Source organism: Nicotiana attenuata, unplaced genomic scaffold, assembly GCF_001879085.1.
Source record: "Nicotiana attenuata strain UT unplaced genomic scaffold, NIATTr2, whole genome shotgun sequence".
Taxonomy (NCBI): Eukaryota; Viridiplantae; Streptophyta; class Magnoliopsida; order Solanales; family Solanaceae; genus Nicotiana; species Nicotiana attenuata.
Window position 1 is genome coordinate 75,154 of NW_017673946.1, and position 17,964 is coordinate 93,117.

The 17,964-nt window shown below is 36.5% G+C and overlaps 2 protein-coding genes across 3 annotated transcripts; one reads left to right on the forward strand and one right to left on the reverse strand.

Moving 5' to 3' along the window:
- Nucleotides 1–7,174: 7,174 nt before the first annotated feature.
- Nucleotides 7,175–9,659, forward strand: LOC109217684. Its single transcript, XM_019381948.1, has 2 exons — nt 7,175–7,416; nt 8,274–9,659. The coding sequence occupies exon 2, from the start codon at nt 8,320–8,322 to the stop codon at nt 9,415–9,417; it is 1,098 nt and encodes a 365-aa protein (XP_019237493.1). The 5' UTR covers nt 7,175–7,416; nt 8,274–8,319; the 3' UTR covers nt 9,418–9,659.
- Nucleotides 9,660–10,820: 1,161 nt separating this feature from the next.
- Nucleotides 10,821–17,736, reverse strand: LOC109217683 (probable galacturonosyltransferase 13). Of its 2 annotated transcripts, none has more exons than XM_019381947.1 (7): nt 17,247–17,736; nt 16,898–17,144; nt 14,902–14,957; nt 14,588–14,743; nt 13,733–14,323; nt 12,393–12,695; nt 10,821–11,736 (listed from the first exon to the last, which is right to left on the reverse strand). In XM_019381947.1, the coding sequence occupies exons 2-7, from the start codon at nt 17,118–17,120 to the stop codon at nt 11,455–11,457; spliced, it is 1,611 nt and encodes a 536-aa protein (XP_019237492.1). In that variant the 5' UTR covers nt 17,121–17,144; nt 17,247–17,736; the 3' UTR covers nt 10,821–11,454. The 2 variants fall into 2 exon arrangements, with proteins under 2 accessions (XP_019237492.1, XP_019237491.1); XM_019381946.1 differs by having other exon boundaries at nt 14,588–14,746.
- Nucleotides 17,737–17,964: the final 228 nt, after the last annotated feature.

Genomic DNA, 17,964 nt, shown 5'->3' on the forward strand with positions numbered 1-17,964 from the left:
GGATCACACACAGAATCAGTAGTCACACATGGGGGTCAAGGGATTTGGGGATACACAGACATTTGACTGTAAACACATAACCCCAGCAAGGGTCTTAGGACTGGTTTGGACATGCTCAGCAATAGCTCATACTGGCATAATCACAAACCAGTAAAGAAAGAACATAAACACATGGAAGGGATAGGGATTTGGGATGCATAAGATGGTAAGTACACAGTAAGTGATTGACAAGGCATGCTTTGAAACACACATAATGGAATGCATTAATCTAAAGGAAAGGGGAGACATAATAGCATGCTAGTAATGTAACTCAACTACAGGTTTCACAATAGAACCACAAGTAAAAATAGACCAGTAATGAGAGAAACTGAAACAATAAGAGAAGCATGTTATTGTTGAGGCTTTAAAATTAAACTAGGACATACCAGTTAAGGAAGCAAAGTGCAGAAAAGTAAAGCAAGTAGAATTCCACAGTCTAGCCTTGGCTTTCAGCCGGCTAGACATGTAGTAGGGAAAGAAGAGAGAGTTTGAGTGTGTATGTGTGTGTTCTGAACTTATTGTTCGTGTCTTGTCAATGAATGACTTAGGGTATTTATAGCTTTGAAAAATAGGTAGCAATTAAGGTAACAAGTAAAGGTTCAACACAAATATGGAAGTAATCATAATTAGAATCCCATTAATACAAGTACTCCCCTTTAAACAAGGAATTACAGCTTAACGGATACTAACAGGGATAACTTAAGGAAAGAAAATCAGTTTGAGAAAGATTAGTTTTTACCATATAAGGGGTAGTAAAAGTATAGAGTATATAATTGAGTCTAAGTAAAAAATATACTTAATTTGAGGAAAGGATTCAGCAAGAATGAAGCACCACAGTAAATAAGGGAATGGAATCAATCAACTTAAACAAACGAGTAGAATTTTAGGGGTTTATAAGAAAAACCTTGCAATCAAACCGTAATTTAAGGAAATCAGGATCAATCAAGAGAGAGTCATGACTTTGCACTTTGACATATAAATAGAGAAGAATGAACAGGCGTATCAGACATGCAAGGTCAGCTATATCGATAAAAGGAAACAAGAGAGGAATAAACTAGATGAACACAATCACACAGAATTGACACGAGTAGGCTGAGGACTTAGTAGCAAAAGAACCCACTTGAAGCATGGTAATCAGCAAAGTCAGGTAGTCATGACTAACACATAGAACCAGCATGAAGAAACCAGTCTAACACATAGCAACAGATAATGGAGATCAAACCAACACATAGAAACAAGCAAAGAAAGTCTTTAAAACTCACAGTAACAAGTGAAGAAAATCTTTAAGATATTAAGGTTTTAACAGAGTTGAGTTAAAAAGCGGTAAGTACTCAGAATCAGTCAAGATAAACAAAGAAAAAGGGTCTAACCATAAAGAACTCAATCGAAAAAGGTATACATACAAAATAAACAAAGACAGTTCCAGAACTCCGGATAAAACCAAAAATACTTAGGGTTTTCAACACGATAAATCAGGTAGAAGAAAAACACAAATAACCGTTTAAACATAGTAAAATCATATGACAATACTGAAAATCAGAGGAGAAGTCTTTTAAAAGAGGTTAAGAAAACCCTAATCTTGAAGACGAAGAGTCACTTTGAAAAAATCGGGAAAAACCTTTGAGGAAAACACAAAAGGTTCATAATATACACAGATCTGAAAGAAAACCAGAAAATCTTTGAAGTTAGGGTTTCGGAGAACCCAGAGAAAGTGAGAAAACCTTGAAAAGTTACTGGTTTAGCCGGAAAAAAGTCACAAATCTTACTCGAACGGCCATGGATGGCCGAAAAATGGCATGGGAAACCATGGGAGGGGAGTGAACCGCCTCTGGTTCACTTTAAGGCCTCAAAACGATGACACACGTTCAATAGGAAGCCATGAGGCTGGTAGGTGGTGAGACCACCATGGATTCAGGCAGTGAGATGGCCGGAGAAGATGGATAAGGTTCATCGGAGAGGAGGGGGAGGGGAGAAGGTTCTAGAGAGAACCAGAGATAGAGAGAGAGAGATGAGAGTTGTTTGAGTGAAGAATGAGAGGGTTGTGGGGGGGTCGTTTGGGTTTAATTTTGGAAAGGGGAATGGGGACCGTTGATCTGAATAATCAACGGTCACGATTGAATGAGGTAGGTGGGTCGGGTATGGCTTGGGTTTGGGCTTGGGTCCGGTGGGTTTTCCATTTGGGTTGGGGGTCTGTTTGATTTAGGTTAGATTGGAAAGCCAATTTTGGCTATAAGTTAAATAGCCATTTTTTCCCATTTAATTTGTAGAAAATAGTAGATAATTACTAAAAATAATTCAAAAATTCTAAAATGATTTACAGTACATTATTAGTAATTTAAAAATACAGGATCCAATTTTATGCATATAAAACCTAATTAAACCTTAAAAGGGCTAATATTGCAATTATGTGCAATTTAGCTTTGAAAAATACTAAATGTGATTATAAAAATATGTAAAAATTACCTTAGCCATGTTTTGGCATAAATATAGAAATCCAATAGATGAATTATCAAAAATAATAATTTTGGAAATAATTACTGGGATTTTACGGATAAAAAGGGAGGAAATAAATCAATTTAACACCTCTAAAATTATGGAAAAATAATAAAACACTTGGACATGCTTACATATGCACATATATGCTATTTTGAAGGTATTTTTCATATTGAAAAAAATATATAGGGAAAAATCGGGTATCAACAGTTATTACATACCAAATGTCATAAATCAAAATGAACCACCCCCCAAATGAAAGATAGCATTGCCCTCAATGCTAATAATCAAATAAGAACAGGGAAAAGGGGTAGAGAGTAAAGAAAACTCCCTATGTTGTCTCTGTCTACATGGGATCCTCCACCAGAACAGTGTCCTCAGCATCCTCCAGCTGTATCTCCTCATCCTCTGACTGGGGGACTACAGTGTTGCTGAGCATCTGAATCAGCTCCTCAGCAGTGTGTGATGTTGCAGCTGGCTCCTTAGACTGACCGGCTGCTGCCCCTGGTGCCACGAGCTCTGCTGAATGTGCTATTGGGACTGTCTCCTCCATAAAAAGATCCATTGGAAAATCTCCCGCATGTGTAATCTTCTCAATCTCCTTGGCCAACTTCCCAACTGACTCATTTTGAGTCTTTTTCAGCTTCCTCGCCTGCTTCCCCAAATCCTTGATCACCTTCCCATGTAAATCAAGAGTCTCCCTAATCTTCTTCTGGTCGTCTAGAATCTTCTTCTAGTTGTCCAGAATCTTCTTGAATGAGTCCTTCACTGATGAAGGTACCTGAAGCTCTATAGGGACTGAAGGCAGTTCTGCCGCTGCACTAGATATGGCGGACAACTATGTGGTAGTTGCCTGCATCCAATTGTTGAGACTGGACAATGTCTGGGAAACCCTCCATGCAGTCTGAGGGTAGGTAAAAGATGATGGCACTGAAAGTGACACTGAATATGGAGGAGGCATGGCTGCTACTCCAGTAGAAGTACTGGCGGTTGTGGAAGGCTCGGCAACTGATCCTGTGGCCACTACCCCTGGCTCTTAAGACTGGATAGTGGAGGTAGTGGCTTTACCCTTGAATTTAGGGTTGTCCAGTCCCTGTAGGACATCAAGTGCCCTACTGTTGGCCCAAGTAAATGAGAAGTTTTGAAGACTGACAAAAGAACTCAGACATGGACCAGGTCCATCTTGTGCAGCATAGTTGTGATCAACCCAAACATGTAAGATGCACGTGAAGGAGAAGTTAGAAGTTGTGATCAACCCAAATATTAGTGTTGTTCTCTTTTGCAGGTAATGCACATAAGCAGAAGTTAGACGTGAATTGAGAGCAAAATAGCAAGGCAATTTTGCAAGCAATTTATGTGTGATTCAAGCGTGCAATCCTGAAGCTACTTGAACCAGATAGAAGAACCAGTTCCAAGAGTCTATCATTTATTCTAGTTCAATTGTAGTAGGTGATTTTACATTGTACCTTTCAGCTTATTTAGAAGCAATTGTATTAGGTACTGTTGCTCCAAAACGCACACGCAAGTATACGTGGTCGACAAGTAATATAGGATTATAAGTCCAGATATCGTACCCACAGGGACTTGTGATTAACTATCAACTAAATTAAACCAAACACTTAATCTATTCAAGCGATTCCTAAAGTATGAATATTTAACTAAAATTAAACTAGAGTAACAAATTAACAGATCAAAGAAACTAAGTTGGAGAATTATAGAGACAAATTCAATATGAGTGAATATTCTAGAGCTATGGGTTAGCTAACAATCCCGTTGAGTTTTCCACCTAAATCGTCTAATTAATTTATCTGGTTTATTGATTGACAGGGTTAATATTGCTCGTAGCCTTCTCCCGAAGTACAACTCGCCTATTCAAGCTAACCTAACGCCTATATTCCTATGGAATTAGGATTAACAAGAACGCATTTATAATTCCCGTATAATAACCAAGCAAGGCGATTAGGTATATTCCTATCCTAACCGCAAATCCGCTCCCCCTAAGAGTTAAGATCTTGCTCTACTCAATCTTATATGCAATCTAGAATTCCCTCTCCCGAGTTCAATCCTAGATTCATAGATAGTATTCAATTGGTGATCAAGCAATCAAATAATTAAGCGCAAGATTGAATAAGAAAACCAATATGATAAAATAATAAGAACAATTCAAGCTTCAAACTACAACATTCATGTAGCACACCCAACAACTCTAGAACAAACAAACTATGAAACTAAAAGAAGAGAAGAGAAGAAAAACTAGTTAGAAGTCTCCTCCAAGCGGGGTGTGTGTTCCCCCACGTGAATTCCCCTTCAAAGTATGTTAGATCTCTCTAAAGTGGTGTCCTCCCCCAAAAAATATGTTTAGTCTTGCTTTTATACGTGTTGGGTAGGTCTAGGGCCGAAATAACCTTGTTTTGGGCAAAATTGGAGAAAATTCACGTCACCGGCGCCCTGGCTAGCGCTAGGCGCTGCAATATTTTTAGCTACTGTTTTTGGCGCCACAAGTAGGGCTGGGCGCCACCTGTGGCGCCCAAATTCGCAAGTTTTCCGGTTTCGTTCGTTTTGGCTCAAATCTTGCGCGTTTCGCCCCCAATTGATCCCGAATCATTCCTACACATAAAAATACTTCAAATTAGTATAACTCATAGCATTTAACATCCCGAATTCACGAAACAAAAGTAAAATATGAGGCGATATACATAAAAGTATATATGCTTTAAGCTAAACATCAGTTGACTAATATTGGTTTGATTCACTTTTATCTTTCGTTTCTATTTCATATTACTTGATTATTAATTGGTATTGAACTAAATCACGTATCTTTAAAATCACAAACAAATTTAATTGTTACTCATTTTCGAAGTAAACACTTCTCAAAAATTCGCTCTCTTAATTTCTCTCTTTCTGATCCTTGAATTCGAGTTGCATGCTATTGATAAATTCATCATCTAAGCGCTTAAGTTTGTGTGAAAGATACTGTATTTGCCATATCAGCTTCAGGTGCTTAATTGACACTTTTATTTATTTATTAAGATTAAGTATTCAGGGGGAAACACATAAAAAAATCTTGACAACTTTAGATGGCTACATACGTACTCCTTCCGGTCCAAAATAAGTGATTTTTTGGCTTTTTTCTTGTGGTCCAAAATAAGTGATTTTTTCAGATTTCAAGAATGAATTAATTATTTTTTTCCTACATTGTCCTTGAAGTAAATGGTGTTGGAATATGTGTTAGGAGTGTTTATGTGAGATAGTAAAGGTTAATATGGTCAATTCCATTGCTAATTAATGCTAAAAGGTGGATTTCTTAATTTGTGTGAAAACATTCAAAAAATCACTTATTTTGGATCGGAGGAAGTATTTCAGGTTAGTAATTTTGTGTTGGGAGTTAAGGGAAAACCAATCAGGATTCAAACTTTCAAATCCACCTTACTTTGTGCTTAGCTTCGGCTCGTTCTTCAATCTTTTGTGTTAATAATTTTACTTATTATAGATTTTTTTCTTTTTGGAAAATTCCCAGAGAAATTTTTTTAATTATATTATATTTCAGCTGATTTGATATTTGTAATAACCTAACAATGGCATTCGATAGAGCTAATTCTTCAAATTATGGATTTTTAGTCATCTGATATCCTTGAGGATCATATTCTGTTCCCTATTTTTAGGGGATCATTAATGGCTCTCTACTAATCATAATGTGGCTTGAAATTTGAATCCTGACGTATAATATGAAACTGAGGCACTTACACCAATGTAATATTCCCCTTGCTCTTCCCTCCCCCTTAATAGCAATAAATTTAGAAATAAATAAAAGGAATATTAACTCTTCTACGCTTCAGTCACTATTTTATATGGTTTAAAAGTGTATTTCAAGTAAATACTACTCCCTCCATTCATTTTTACTTGGCATGAATACTAAGAATAGATTTTCAATTTTACACACATATCAAGAGGAGATAAAAAAATTACTGTTATACCCACAGTATTTATTACTCATTTCAAATCATTTACACAAATCTAATAAAATATGCATCAATTAATATGGGCATCATAGTAATTATACACATCATTTATTATTTCTTAAGGGACATGAAAAGTCAAAACGTATCAAGTAAAAGTGAACGGAAGGAGTATTTTTTATATTCATAAATCTTCTGGTTTCACACTTTTTTGTCCAAATAAAGTCATTATTAAACAGCATTTCAACTTTCAAAACTTTTTTATTTAATTTTTCAACTTCAATTATTATTATTTTGAACTCAACTCGAATACTTCAAAATGCCAATTATATTTAATGCCAATATTTATTTTTTGGCCTCATTTAATGCCTACTTGTAATATGGTGTTATTTCATGTCAAATTTTGAATTGCGAACCTCCCACCGTATCCTCTGACCTGATTTTCCCAAACCCAAATTCCCATACACTCGATCAGCGAAACGAAATCTAATTCAAATTGCTTCTACATTGTTGACCAGATAACTCTTTCTTTTCCAGTTTGAGTAATCCACTCTTTGCAAATCAAGATTTTTCACCTTTTGGCCCATTCACATTTTCTCATTTTGTATCTCTCAGACTAAAGACGTTGCTTCCACGATCTCAGTCTCAGCTGCTATATTAATATTTATATATATAAAAAAAAAAAAAAAAAAAAAAGGAGTCAGGTGGGATTTTTCTATCTTTGTTTAAAGCTTTTTTCTTTTCTTGAGCCACTGTTAAGAACCCGAAAAGAGAACCCGATTATGAATTATTCCATGGGTTCTGATATGGGTTTGCTAAGAATATTGGTTGCCTTTGATATGTGTTTTGTGTATGAAATACTTTTTTCCTAGGCTTGTATCTATTACCTGCTGATTGATAGGAATTCACGAGAGAGCAAAAACACCAGGTATATACTTAATCTTTTTATTTTTCCAGTTCTAATTTAGTTATTTCATCAGTGAAGAAGCAAACTTTTTTTACAAAATGTATATTTTTTATGTATATATGTGTATTACATGCATATAATATACATATTGTATACACTTTTGGGCTAGCGAATACCATTAGTTTCGGCTTCTGGCCAATTTTGTATTTTCCCCAACTTTTTTTGTTTTCTGTAATCATATACTAGTTCTGCTTTAAAATACAACTTATTTAGCAGTCATGGAATGAAAATTATTTTTAAGTTTATTCACAATATAGTACCGAGAAGATGCATAAAATATTTGTCTTACTGATTGAAACCTGTGGATTTAGTATGGTGAAAATGGATCTTTTAGCTGGCACAATGTGTCTCACAAGAAGGTAATATTTATTTCCTGCTCGAATCAGTAGCTTTGCTTAGATGTTGACCCAAATCAACGAAAAATATTGTCATGTTTACCACTAATAGTTATAGCGAATTATGGACGTATAAAAGGAATATCCAGTTTACCTTCAACAAATCCTGGCAGAATGAACTTGGCTCATAAAATCCTCTTACTATTGCTGACTCAGAATTATTCCAAAATTTTTGTACATTCTTTGTAACCTGAGAATGCATACTAGAAACCATGGATCTCAAAAGAGCATATGGTGGTGTGATCTCGTCCTGTTCTTCGACTTCTTCTGCCTGTTTTACAAAATAATGAAACATGCTTTTACGCGTTTGAAACTCAAAGGATTACTATGAACGGAACTCACTTCATCTGCACTTTATTGCTGCATTTAACTTTTGGAAAGTCATGTTCTTTTTTCTACTAATCTATAATTTCATGCTTACAGGATTTTGGAATTTGGAACATATATCCTATCATATTAGTTGTGCCTGATGATCGCGGATAAGACCAATTTACCAGTGAGCTTAGTACTTCCTGTTAGAAAGGGCTCAGCTGGAAGAAAACCAGATAATATCAGCAGAGGGAAACCAAGAATTTCGACTAACGAGCACAAAGTTCTTCCATGCTATCGCAACCCTTTTATGCATTCATCTAATGATGGAAGTATTTCGAGAAGGCTATCCACTGGAACTGTAGAGAAAGGTCAAGATATTCTCCCTCATTATCTGAGAGCTTCCGCTGGTTCTTGCCACGACTTGTGTAAATATGGAAGGAAACATTCGTTTGAAGCAGAGTCGAAGTATCCTCTATCAAAAAGAAGTAACAAACCACCTGCCGATGAGCCAATAAAACTTACAATGGTGAAACGACCATCTTTGCCCAGGACTCTAGAAGGCGTAGTTGCAAGAAGCAGAAGAAACAGTGATGTTAGTCTTAGAAAAGAGAAGATGGTACCAAAAGCATCTGCAATTAAGTCTTTCAAGTCCCAAGCTTGTTCATCGGCTCCTCTGAAGAACCAAAACAAGATACAGAAAGATGGAACCACCAAATTGAATGCTGAAAAGGTATCTAAGAAAACCATGCATGTTATTAATGATGAGAAAAAAAATTTAGAGCCTGAAGAGGATGGTAACATCATGTTGTCACTTCAACTGCCATCAATTTCATTTCCCGAATTGTTATCTAATGATGAAGGAAAAGAAGAGGAGGAGATTGACTGCTCGGAAAATGAGTACACATGTTGTGAAAACAAAGGTGTAGTAGGTAAAAGTGAGAAGAAGACGTTGAGCAAGGGCAACACATACACAGGTGTTTCCGAAAATAATGATCCTTCAGTGGTGAAACTGAAGTTCAGGAGGGGGAAGGTAATTGATGGGAATGAAAGATGTACCAATCCTAACTCAGGAATAGTTGTTTTGAGGCACCAAGATTTGCAGGAGAAGAAAGATGCTCAAGTTTCGCTTAATAATGTGATAGAAGAGACGGCAAGCAGGCTTGTTGAAATCAAGAAGAGCAAGGTTAAAGCTTTGGTTGGTGCTTTTGAAACTGTAATTTCCCTACAAGAGAATAAGCCTTGTGCACTCGATTAGCAAACAGAATTTCCTTAACCCCTGTAACTAGAGATACATATACAACTAATTTGATGGATGATAATGGGCACTGTTTATTTCTTAACGGGTATTTGGATATTTCCCTCAGGATGTTCTAGGAAAAGAAAATTGAAGCAAGAGTACCATTTGTCTTCAAAATATGTGGTGTTTGAATGTAATTTCTTCTGAGGTTGGATTCTCAGTTTAACGAAGTAACAAGTATTGACTCATTTTATGAAGGATTTGTCCGTGTTATTTGGATAAAAGTGCATTGAAGATGACACAGCCTGTAAAAGATAATTGAAGCAAATTCTTGGAACACATGTGACATCGATTGTCACTGTTGACTTATTGTATAGTCTTGAACATTTCTTACTTCATGAATTAGCTTTTAGGTTCAAGGTCTATTTTTTGTATTGGTTTATGTTGTGCATCTTGTCATCTACTGCAAAGGTGTTTATACGCGCTTTGAACCCTTCTAAGGCACCTGTCTCCATAAAACTAACACTAAAATCGTTGCAATGTCACTGTTATGGAGACATATAATTCCTCCTTGGATTTTTTTTTTTGCAATCAAAATGAGCCAACAGTGCATACCTTTGGCTCTCTAGTTGTTTTCAAGCTTCGCCTACAACCTTAAAAACGCTTTGGCTTAAAACGTGGAGTAATTTCTATGTGTTTAACACACCTGAAATTCTTTCCTTCCTCAAATAGTTTGGTTTACATTTATGTGTGTTTAAGACACGCCTAATACTATTTCATTTATAAATCTTTATTGATAATTCAATAAAAACGACATGTGTTTTTACATAAACTGTTCATCTCAACTTTATCTCTAATCATGATAAACTATTATTATTTGGCATAGACATCGTCGGTAAGTTTTTTCGTACGCCAACACCCTCGCCACCTCCAAGTGAAAAAGGTGACAAAGCCACGAGTTTAAGTTGCCACGGACATCAGTCAGAAAATAAGGAAAAATGAAAGAAATTGTCAGTAACTAATCTCCCAAAAAACGCCAAAATCAATCATGAGTAACTTTTTATTCTAATCAATCAATTAATATGCCCTTATATTGTTTTAATCAACTGTAAAATACCTTCGCATCACCATTGATAATTGATCAGGAGGAACTTGAGAACCAGAGGTTAAATTGAGTAAATCGCGCAATTTGATTAGTAATACTAACTCGAAAATTCATCATGTAGAAGAGAGCAAAAGCTACACCACTAGAAAAGTTTAAAAATATATAACTACTACACCTCAATCTTAAACAAGTTAGAGTCAGCTATACAGTCCTCACTTTTACATTGAAATACAAAACGTTGAAGAAATGAAATCTCTAAAATAATCACATCCCTAATGTATGCTAAAAAACATGGAACACATAAGCAAAAGGTCAGTGAGTGGAAACTCGGTAAAAAGAATTTTTTCTGATCGTATCTATAATATCTCTCAATCATACAAAACGTACCAATATGTATAACCTACGTAGTTACCCAACTGGGGACTTAAAACTCTCCTACAATCTATAGTCTAAAATGATCGACATGATTTAGTCAAAAAACACAAAAGGGAAATGCGGGGGTGATGGCAACCAAATTGACAAGAGAAAAATGAAATTAACTGAAAAGAATCATCTCAACCTCTAACAGGGCCAAAGGGGCAGCCTTCAAACAGCGTCAGCATCCTACCTTTGCTTATCAGGATGTCCTAATTCATCACTGATAGTAATGGTGCGCAGTTTATGCCACGCCCCAGCTAAATGGAAAATATACAATGTACGTTTCCCATCAACAAAAGAGGCGATGAATTTTGTTTTACAGATGGGAAGAATGAATCTCATATCCATGCTACCGATGCAGGTTCTCTTCGTAGAAGTGCGCAACACTCCAACAATTGAATATATCCAACCAATTCTGCGAAGTATCAGAATCTCCATCTCAATTGGACTTAAAGTTCCCCACACATATTCAGCACAATCTGTGCCATTTAAATTTCTATTGTGTGTGTTGTCCTTGCAGCACAACCCATAAACTACTCCAATATGTGGCAACTCCTAATAAAATCATTGGAGCAGTTAACATACTTGGTCCAAAAAGGGCGGAGATGCTCAAAGCCTATGTCTAGCCACGGCTTGGATTGGCCATTGTAATGAATTACAGCAGCCTTCTTCACATTCTCAATGTTGGTCTTATTCTGATAGCCCAAGCCAAGCATGTGCCACGAGGGGTCAATTGGATGGACATGACCCTTGAATGCAATCAAAGCAGGAGGCAGTGTTCCAAGTTTCCACATTGTCAAGTTTGACTTCAGATTCTACAATGACCAAAAAGTTTCAGAACACCAATTAATAGTACATTTATTTCTGCTTAATAGAAAATTAAGATAATGCCAAGGACTAGATATCACATGATTTCAAGTTGAATCGCAATATATAAGCAGTTCATTATTCAACTCTTCTCCCATAGAAATAATTGATCAATCCTTCGACTATCAATAAGTGGCATGATACAACAAAATTTAGTGACCCAACATCAAATCTACACCAACCCCAGGGGGAATAGAAGGTAAAGCAAAGATCCCATGCCCCACTTTCTATACTTTGTCTATTTAAGAATGGAAATAACAAAAGACAATGAAGACCTCTGGAACCTTTAAACTTCTTACTCACAATATTCGTGATGTCTCAAGCGGGACGAAGATCATAAAGATTATCTCATATGACAAGTGAAAATGCTGAACTAGGACGTACTTGTGTCTCCTAGATGAACGTGTCAATAGAAAAGTTAAACGAGCCACAAAGTGGTCAAGGATTATGGAGACATAAGCAGGAATCCTAGAAAATTTGCAGATGTTGAAAGATTTAAAAGAAGGTAATCTCCAGCTCTTGAAAGATAACAAAAAATAATCTCAGATTTCAGAAAATTCATATATTTAAAGATTAGGTTAAAGAATCATGGAGATCTGAGTACCTCTTTAAGCCATGTATGATAAGTATCTCTTATACTTGTCTTTCTCCATGCACGCAAGTCAAAGATATTCATCCCATAAGCCCATGCACACTCGTCGGGGTTCAAATTCTTTGCTATGAGATGATGAGAAAAATTGAAGTAGTTTCTGAATCGCTTGGACATCACCCACTTATCTTCACCTTTACAGGTCTCAACAGCTCCATTCACCTTTCCATTCAGGTCAATTTCCCACAAGGGAGATAGGTCACGTTGAATTACGACATCATCATCCAAGAAAACCACCTTGTCCAGATTTGGGAAGAGCTGCAAAATACAACACAAAAATCTCAAACTTGTACTGGAAAGAGAGTGTTCATATCCAGACAATGCAAAAGTTGGAATACAAAAACATGTGAAAGAATAAAGAGCAGAAAAATGGCAAAATGTAATTTTTAAATTCAACCAAAAGCAAGAAGGAGAAAATAGAAGAAAATATTTCTGCATGAAGTGGGATTCTTGCTGAAATGAGAGAACACGGGGCTAACACACTTGTAGTCTTTATGGGACATCTTCTAAATGGCAGAACAAGAAAAATAAAATGAGGAATAAAGAACTGCTAATATACAAACTTCACTCTCCAAATTTCAGTATTTTAACACCTATTAATGCACAGTAGGGGGTGCAATGATTTGTTCATTCGGACTGGAAGCTGATACAAGCTTGAAAATTGTGAGAGCAGATATGTTCCAAGCAGTGGTACATTAGACTCGGCCATTCCCTTCTGTTGGCATATAAATAGAAAATGATTGTGGAGCTCAAAAATCCGTGCTCTTTAGCAATATGCAAACATACAATTCGGGTAAGGAGTACAAAATTATATAGCCTCTCTGCTCACATGTACATACTGAAAGTTGATTATGTGTACATACTGCTTGTGTATGAATACTACAGCCTACAGAAAGTTTTAATGCTTGACTAAATCTAGGTTGAGATTAATAAAGCAAATTCCATAGCAGGCATCTTGCTTAAGCAATAATTTTGCATAATTAGACCGATCATTTGACTCTATATTTATCCTGGTATTTTGTTCCTGAGGGGTAAAGTAAGCCTTTTAGACGTGACAGATTTCCTTCATTCTTTTTTTGCGTTTTGCATATTGAAAACCAGACTCCCCTCCAAACCCCTACCCAGGAGCTCAACATGGCCCTTCCCCACTTTTACTCCGTTAGTGACTTGACACCCAACCTTATGCTTACTAGGTTATCCCTCTCTTAACAAGCCTTTTTGACCTGACCATTTCATCGTTCCACAATATAATTTAGAGCACAGAAGGCAATTTATGCCATATGACGAAGTGTTACCTCTGGCAAATATATGCGGAGGTGATTTAGCAAGGATATGTATTTCGGACTTCTAGCCTGCAATTTTGAGGCAAAAGATCGCGGAGTAATATCACTGAGATTGGCACCTGCAACATGATTTCCATGGTAGTATTTCCGAATCCCATAATGGCTCTCAACTACTTCAAGCACTGGAACGTTTTCTCTTGTCAACCAGTCAAACTGATGAACACCTTTAACTTCCACAATAGCAGGAGAGACAGGATTCAGAGCAAACCATGAATGCATGCCTGCATATGTTTTCTTATCAGTGATAACGTGGAAAACAATTTTTTCAGGCTTTAGAGATGACTGCACGCCAGAATTGACGACAACTGACGCAGCTAGGATGTTATCAGTCGACAGTACAAAATGGTGCAATGAGTTGTCAGAAAGCAAAGGGAGTAGTTCTGGTGAAGGCAACTGTTTGCGTGCACGAGCATTGGTCGAGTATTCATCAGTCAACCGCAGTGAAAGACAGTGAATGCCTTTTGGAACTGCACTTGCAGCAAAGTGTTTATTCATCAACTCTGCAAATTTTGATTCTCTGATCTCCCTTTCAGATCTCTCCATCTGCAAAATAATGAATTCATTCAGATGAAAAGAAAAAAGTAAAGGAAAGTTTAACTAAGGGCTATATGCAGATTATCCCTACGTACACACAGAATCCGAAGCATGCACAGGCATTAAAGAAGCACTATTATGTGGTAAATAATATATCAATCCCCGCCCAAAACAAAGTGGCAAGCACAACAATAAAGCCAAATGGAAATGCGAATTAATATGTCTGAATAAATAGTACACAAAGAAAGAGTGAGGCCAATTACATGCACATACCATTCCCTTCAGCATCAAAGCAAATTCTTTTGCGCTGTACTTGTTGTTTTTTATTTCAGAAACCAGTTGACTATATGACTCTGGGAGCTTCAAGCCAGCTGGCACTTCCTCCGAGTTCACTTGATTGAGGATCTTAACAAAATCCTTAACAAGCTTCTGCTGGAACAGCAAAAATGATAGAGGATTGGGCAAAGGAAAGGTACTCCACTTAAACTTATCACAAAAAGAAAAAGGTATTCAACTACGCTCAACAGAAGATTGAAAAACCATAACATCAATCCAGCAACAAGAAACGTAGATAGAAGTTTATTTACCCCTGAACCATCAGATCGACCAAGGAGCTTTGGTCCCAATCGTCTGCCTAAACAATCTGAAGATCAATGTGAAGGAAATGAAGTTATGGTCTGTCAGTAGTTTCTTGCTGAAAATCATAAACAAAATGGAAAACTAGCACCCTTAGCAGACAATATTGGAACTGAATTGAGAAAGAAGCAGAAAATAGAAGCATCACAACTAGATTCTTATAACATTTATTTGGAACAGAGAAACAGCATTTAAAAATATCTGAAAGCAACTGAATGATGTGATATGAACATGTGAAGTAAAGAAACTTGTGATTCAAAACAGCACAAACACATAGGAAACAAACAATATTTACTGAAAGCATATGTATCACATGCAAATAATAGCAGTAAACATATATGAAACTGCACTAGATACCAGTAGCGCAAAATACATGATACAACCCTAAGACCCCCCCCCCCCCACACACACACACACACACAAAAAAGCGCACAATATTCACTACTTTAACTCATGTTGCTATAAAAACATTAAGGTAATTTCTAATTGAGATGGTAAGCATTTCTAGAATCAAATATAAACAAGTTGAAGATTGCAAAAACTTATTTGAAATTGTTTTAACATTGTCCCTCTTTCCCTTTCTAAGGGGTATTTCTTTTTCTTTGAGAAGGTAACTTCTGTGTATATATAAAATAAACTACACAAAAATGGTGCGGTTACCCGTATTTACAGAGTGGAATACAGGGAAGATTCCTAATCCTTTGTCTTCTCCCTAAAACATCAAAAATAGACTCAAGATCTTCTAAGTACTCTTGCTTACACCGAAAATAGAAAGAACTAGACACTTCATTTTCAGCTCCTGGATATTACAGCGTTTATCTTCAAAGCACCTTTGATGTATCTCATTTCTAAGGGGTATTTCTTATCAAACTGAAATACTTGGATAGGTAATCAACACAACTTTAGTAAATTAGACGCAGCCAAAAAAACTAAGAAATAAAACAACTCCTTAGGCATTACTGGTGAGAGGAAAATGATGAATACCTATTGAAACTGTAATAAAATCCAGGCTACCTAATAATCAATCAATGCCTCAAGTATACCTCAACCCAAATAAATTGAGATCAAGGATATGAATCATCTAGATATTGCGTTATATTCAAGCCCAGTTTAATCCTATATTGAAGAGTAATTTGTCTTTAAGGCAAATCATGGGTTCTCTAAAAAGAGAAGTTCTCCAAATCCCAAACTCATTCCTATCCATATCTAATGTAGGTGCAACTGAACCCTAATCCCAACTAATTGGTATCTCCCTTATGGATCCTTTGCTTTCATTATGTTCTGTTTTTAGCAACTTTTGCGTTGATTGATAGAGATTATAGCTTCTCTCAAACGACTTCCCTTCAATCACCCACAGTGTTGCTTAACTGGTGCCCTGTGATGTTTACACATAAAAAGGGCAGCCCGGTGCACTAAGCTCCCGCTATGCGCGGGGTTCAGGGAAGGGCCGGACCACAAGGGTCTATCGTACGCAGCCTTACCCTGCATTTCTGCAAGAGGCTGTTTCCACAGCTCGAACCCGTGACCTGCTGGTCACATGGCAGCAACTTTACCAGTTACGCCAAGGCTCCCCTAAATACTACCAAATAATACTGAGTTTTAAGTTTTGTTCAATGATGGTGTGCATAATATTTACACGAGCAGGTAACTCTATTTGATATACATTCATTAGTAACCTACAGTAAATGGTAAGTAACTTGCTATAACAGGTTAGATTACAGTGATACTGTACAAATTTATTACATATCAGTGCATATAACTTAAATCCAATAATAATTTGGGAAAAGAAACATGAACATTTCCACCTCAATCAACAATTTTCAACAATGAAGAAACACATTATGATCTAAGGACCAATTAGACCGGCAACGAATATTACTAATGGAGAGTTAAAAATATCTAATTAACATTACAATAAAGGAAAATGGAGGGGAAAAAGTGAAGTACCAAATGAGGAGCACTTGTTGACACCTTCAAGAGTAACAAGAGCAGTGAGAATGAAGACAAAAGGCAACAAGAAAGCTAGGATTAGTATGGTGTAAAAGAGCGTTCGATAAGAGAATTGGCGAGCTGCGACTTTGATCTTCATCAAATCACCACCACCTACACCTCCTCCATTGCTATTCGATATTGTTATACTTCTCATGCTAGGTGAGAAGTGCAGCTGCATCTTAATAGGCCTAAGAAAAATTACCTGAAAAACAAAAAACAAAGTGCAAATTGAATTAAAACTGACTAATTGCATTTAATTGGTAATTTGAAAAAACAGAAAGGATATTAAAATGAAAGCACATACTCTAAGAAGGCACTAGGTCAGATCCACCAAAACAGTAATTTTGAGACCAATGCATTGGGTGCTCACGCTTTCGCCCAAAACCCAAAAGCGAGCTGCACCTTTCGTGTTAATGGAAATGTCTAGAACTTTCTGTATCAGTTTCTATATATGGAAATTACACACACAAACGGCAAATGTGTGTGCAATGAATTGAACGGAAATTTTTATCTATGACTGTGTGAATTAATCAAAAGAGAATGAATTGAGTATTTGAATCGGGTGAATAAAAACCCGAGCAAAATCCGAGGTGGGAATTTTTTCTGCAGTGTATGCTAATTTATTTCCCTGAGATCAGAAGGAATATAGAGAGAGAAAGTTTATTGCCTATTTTTGTGTTATTCTGTGTTTTTTCTAATTTTGATCGATAATTCCTTCTCTATTTTAGGAAGAAAAAAGAAAGAGGGGAAGAGGTGTCAGCATAAAATATAAAAATGGAAATGAACGGAAAATGAAAATGGAATGTGTAATATTTTTCTAGTCAAAAGCAGGTGGGCAATGAAAGCTACCAAGCTCAAATAAAAGAGCTGTCCTAAAGTCCTAAAATTATGGTAAAGATGTTAAAGGATATGTATACGTCGCCCTTTTGATGGACAAAAAGATACCACATCGAAAGGCTAAGACGTTGAGTTCAAGATCGAAGTCTTTTTTCAAGATCGAGGTCGATATCACTAATCGAGGT

Excerpts from the sequence above, each read along its gene's own strand:
- LOC109217684 (XM_019381948.1), top strand. The coding sequence starts at position 8,320 with ATGATCGCGGATAAGACCAATTTACCAGTGAGCTTAGTACTTCCTGTT.
- LOC109217683 (XM_019381946.1), bottom strand. The coding sequence starts at position 17,120 with ATGCAGCTGCACTTCTCACCTAGCATGAGAAGTATAACAATATCGAAT. Across the intron at positions 14,958-16,897 it reads CAACAAGTGCTCCTCATTTG|ATTGTTTAGGCAGACGATTG; the intron begins GTACTTCACTTT and ends ATTGATCTTCAG. Across the intron at positions 11,737-12,392 it reads ATCATACATGGCTTAAAGAG|AATCTGAAGTCAAACTTGAC; the intron begins GTACTCAGATCT and ends TGGTCATTGTAG.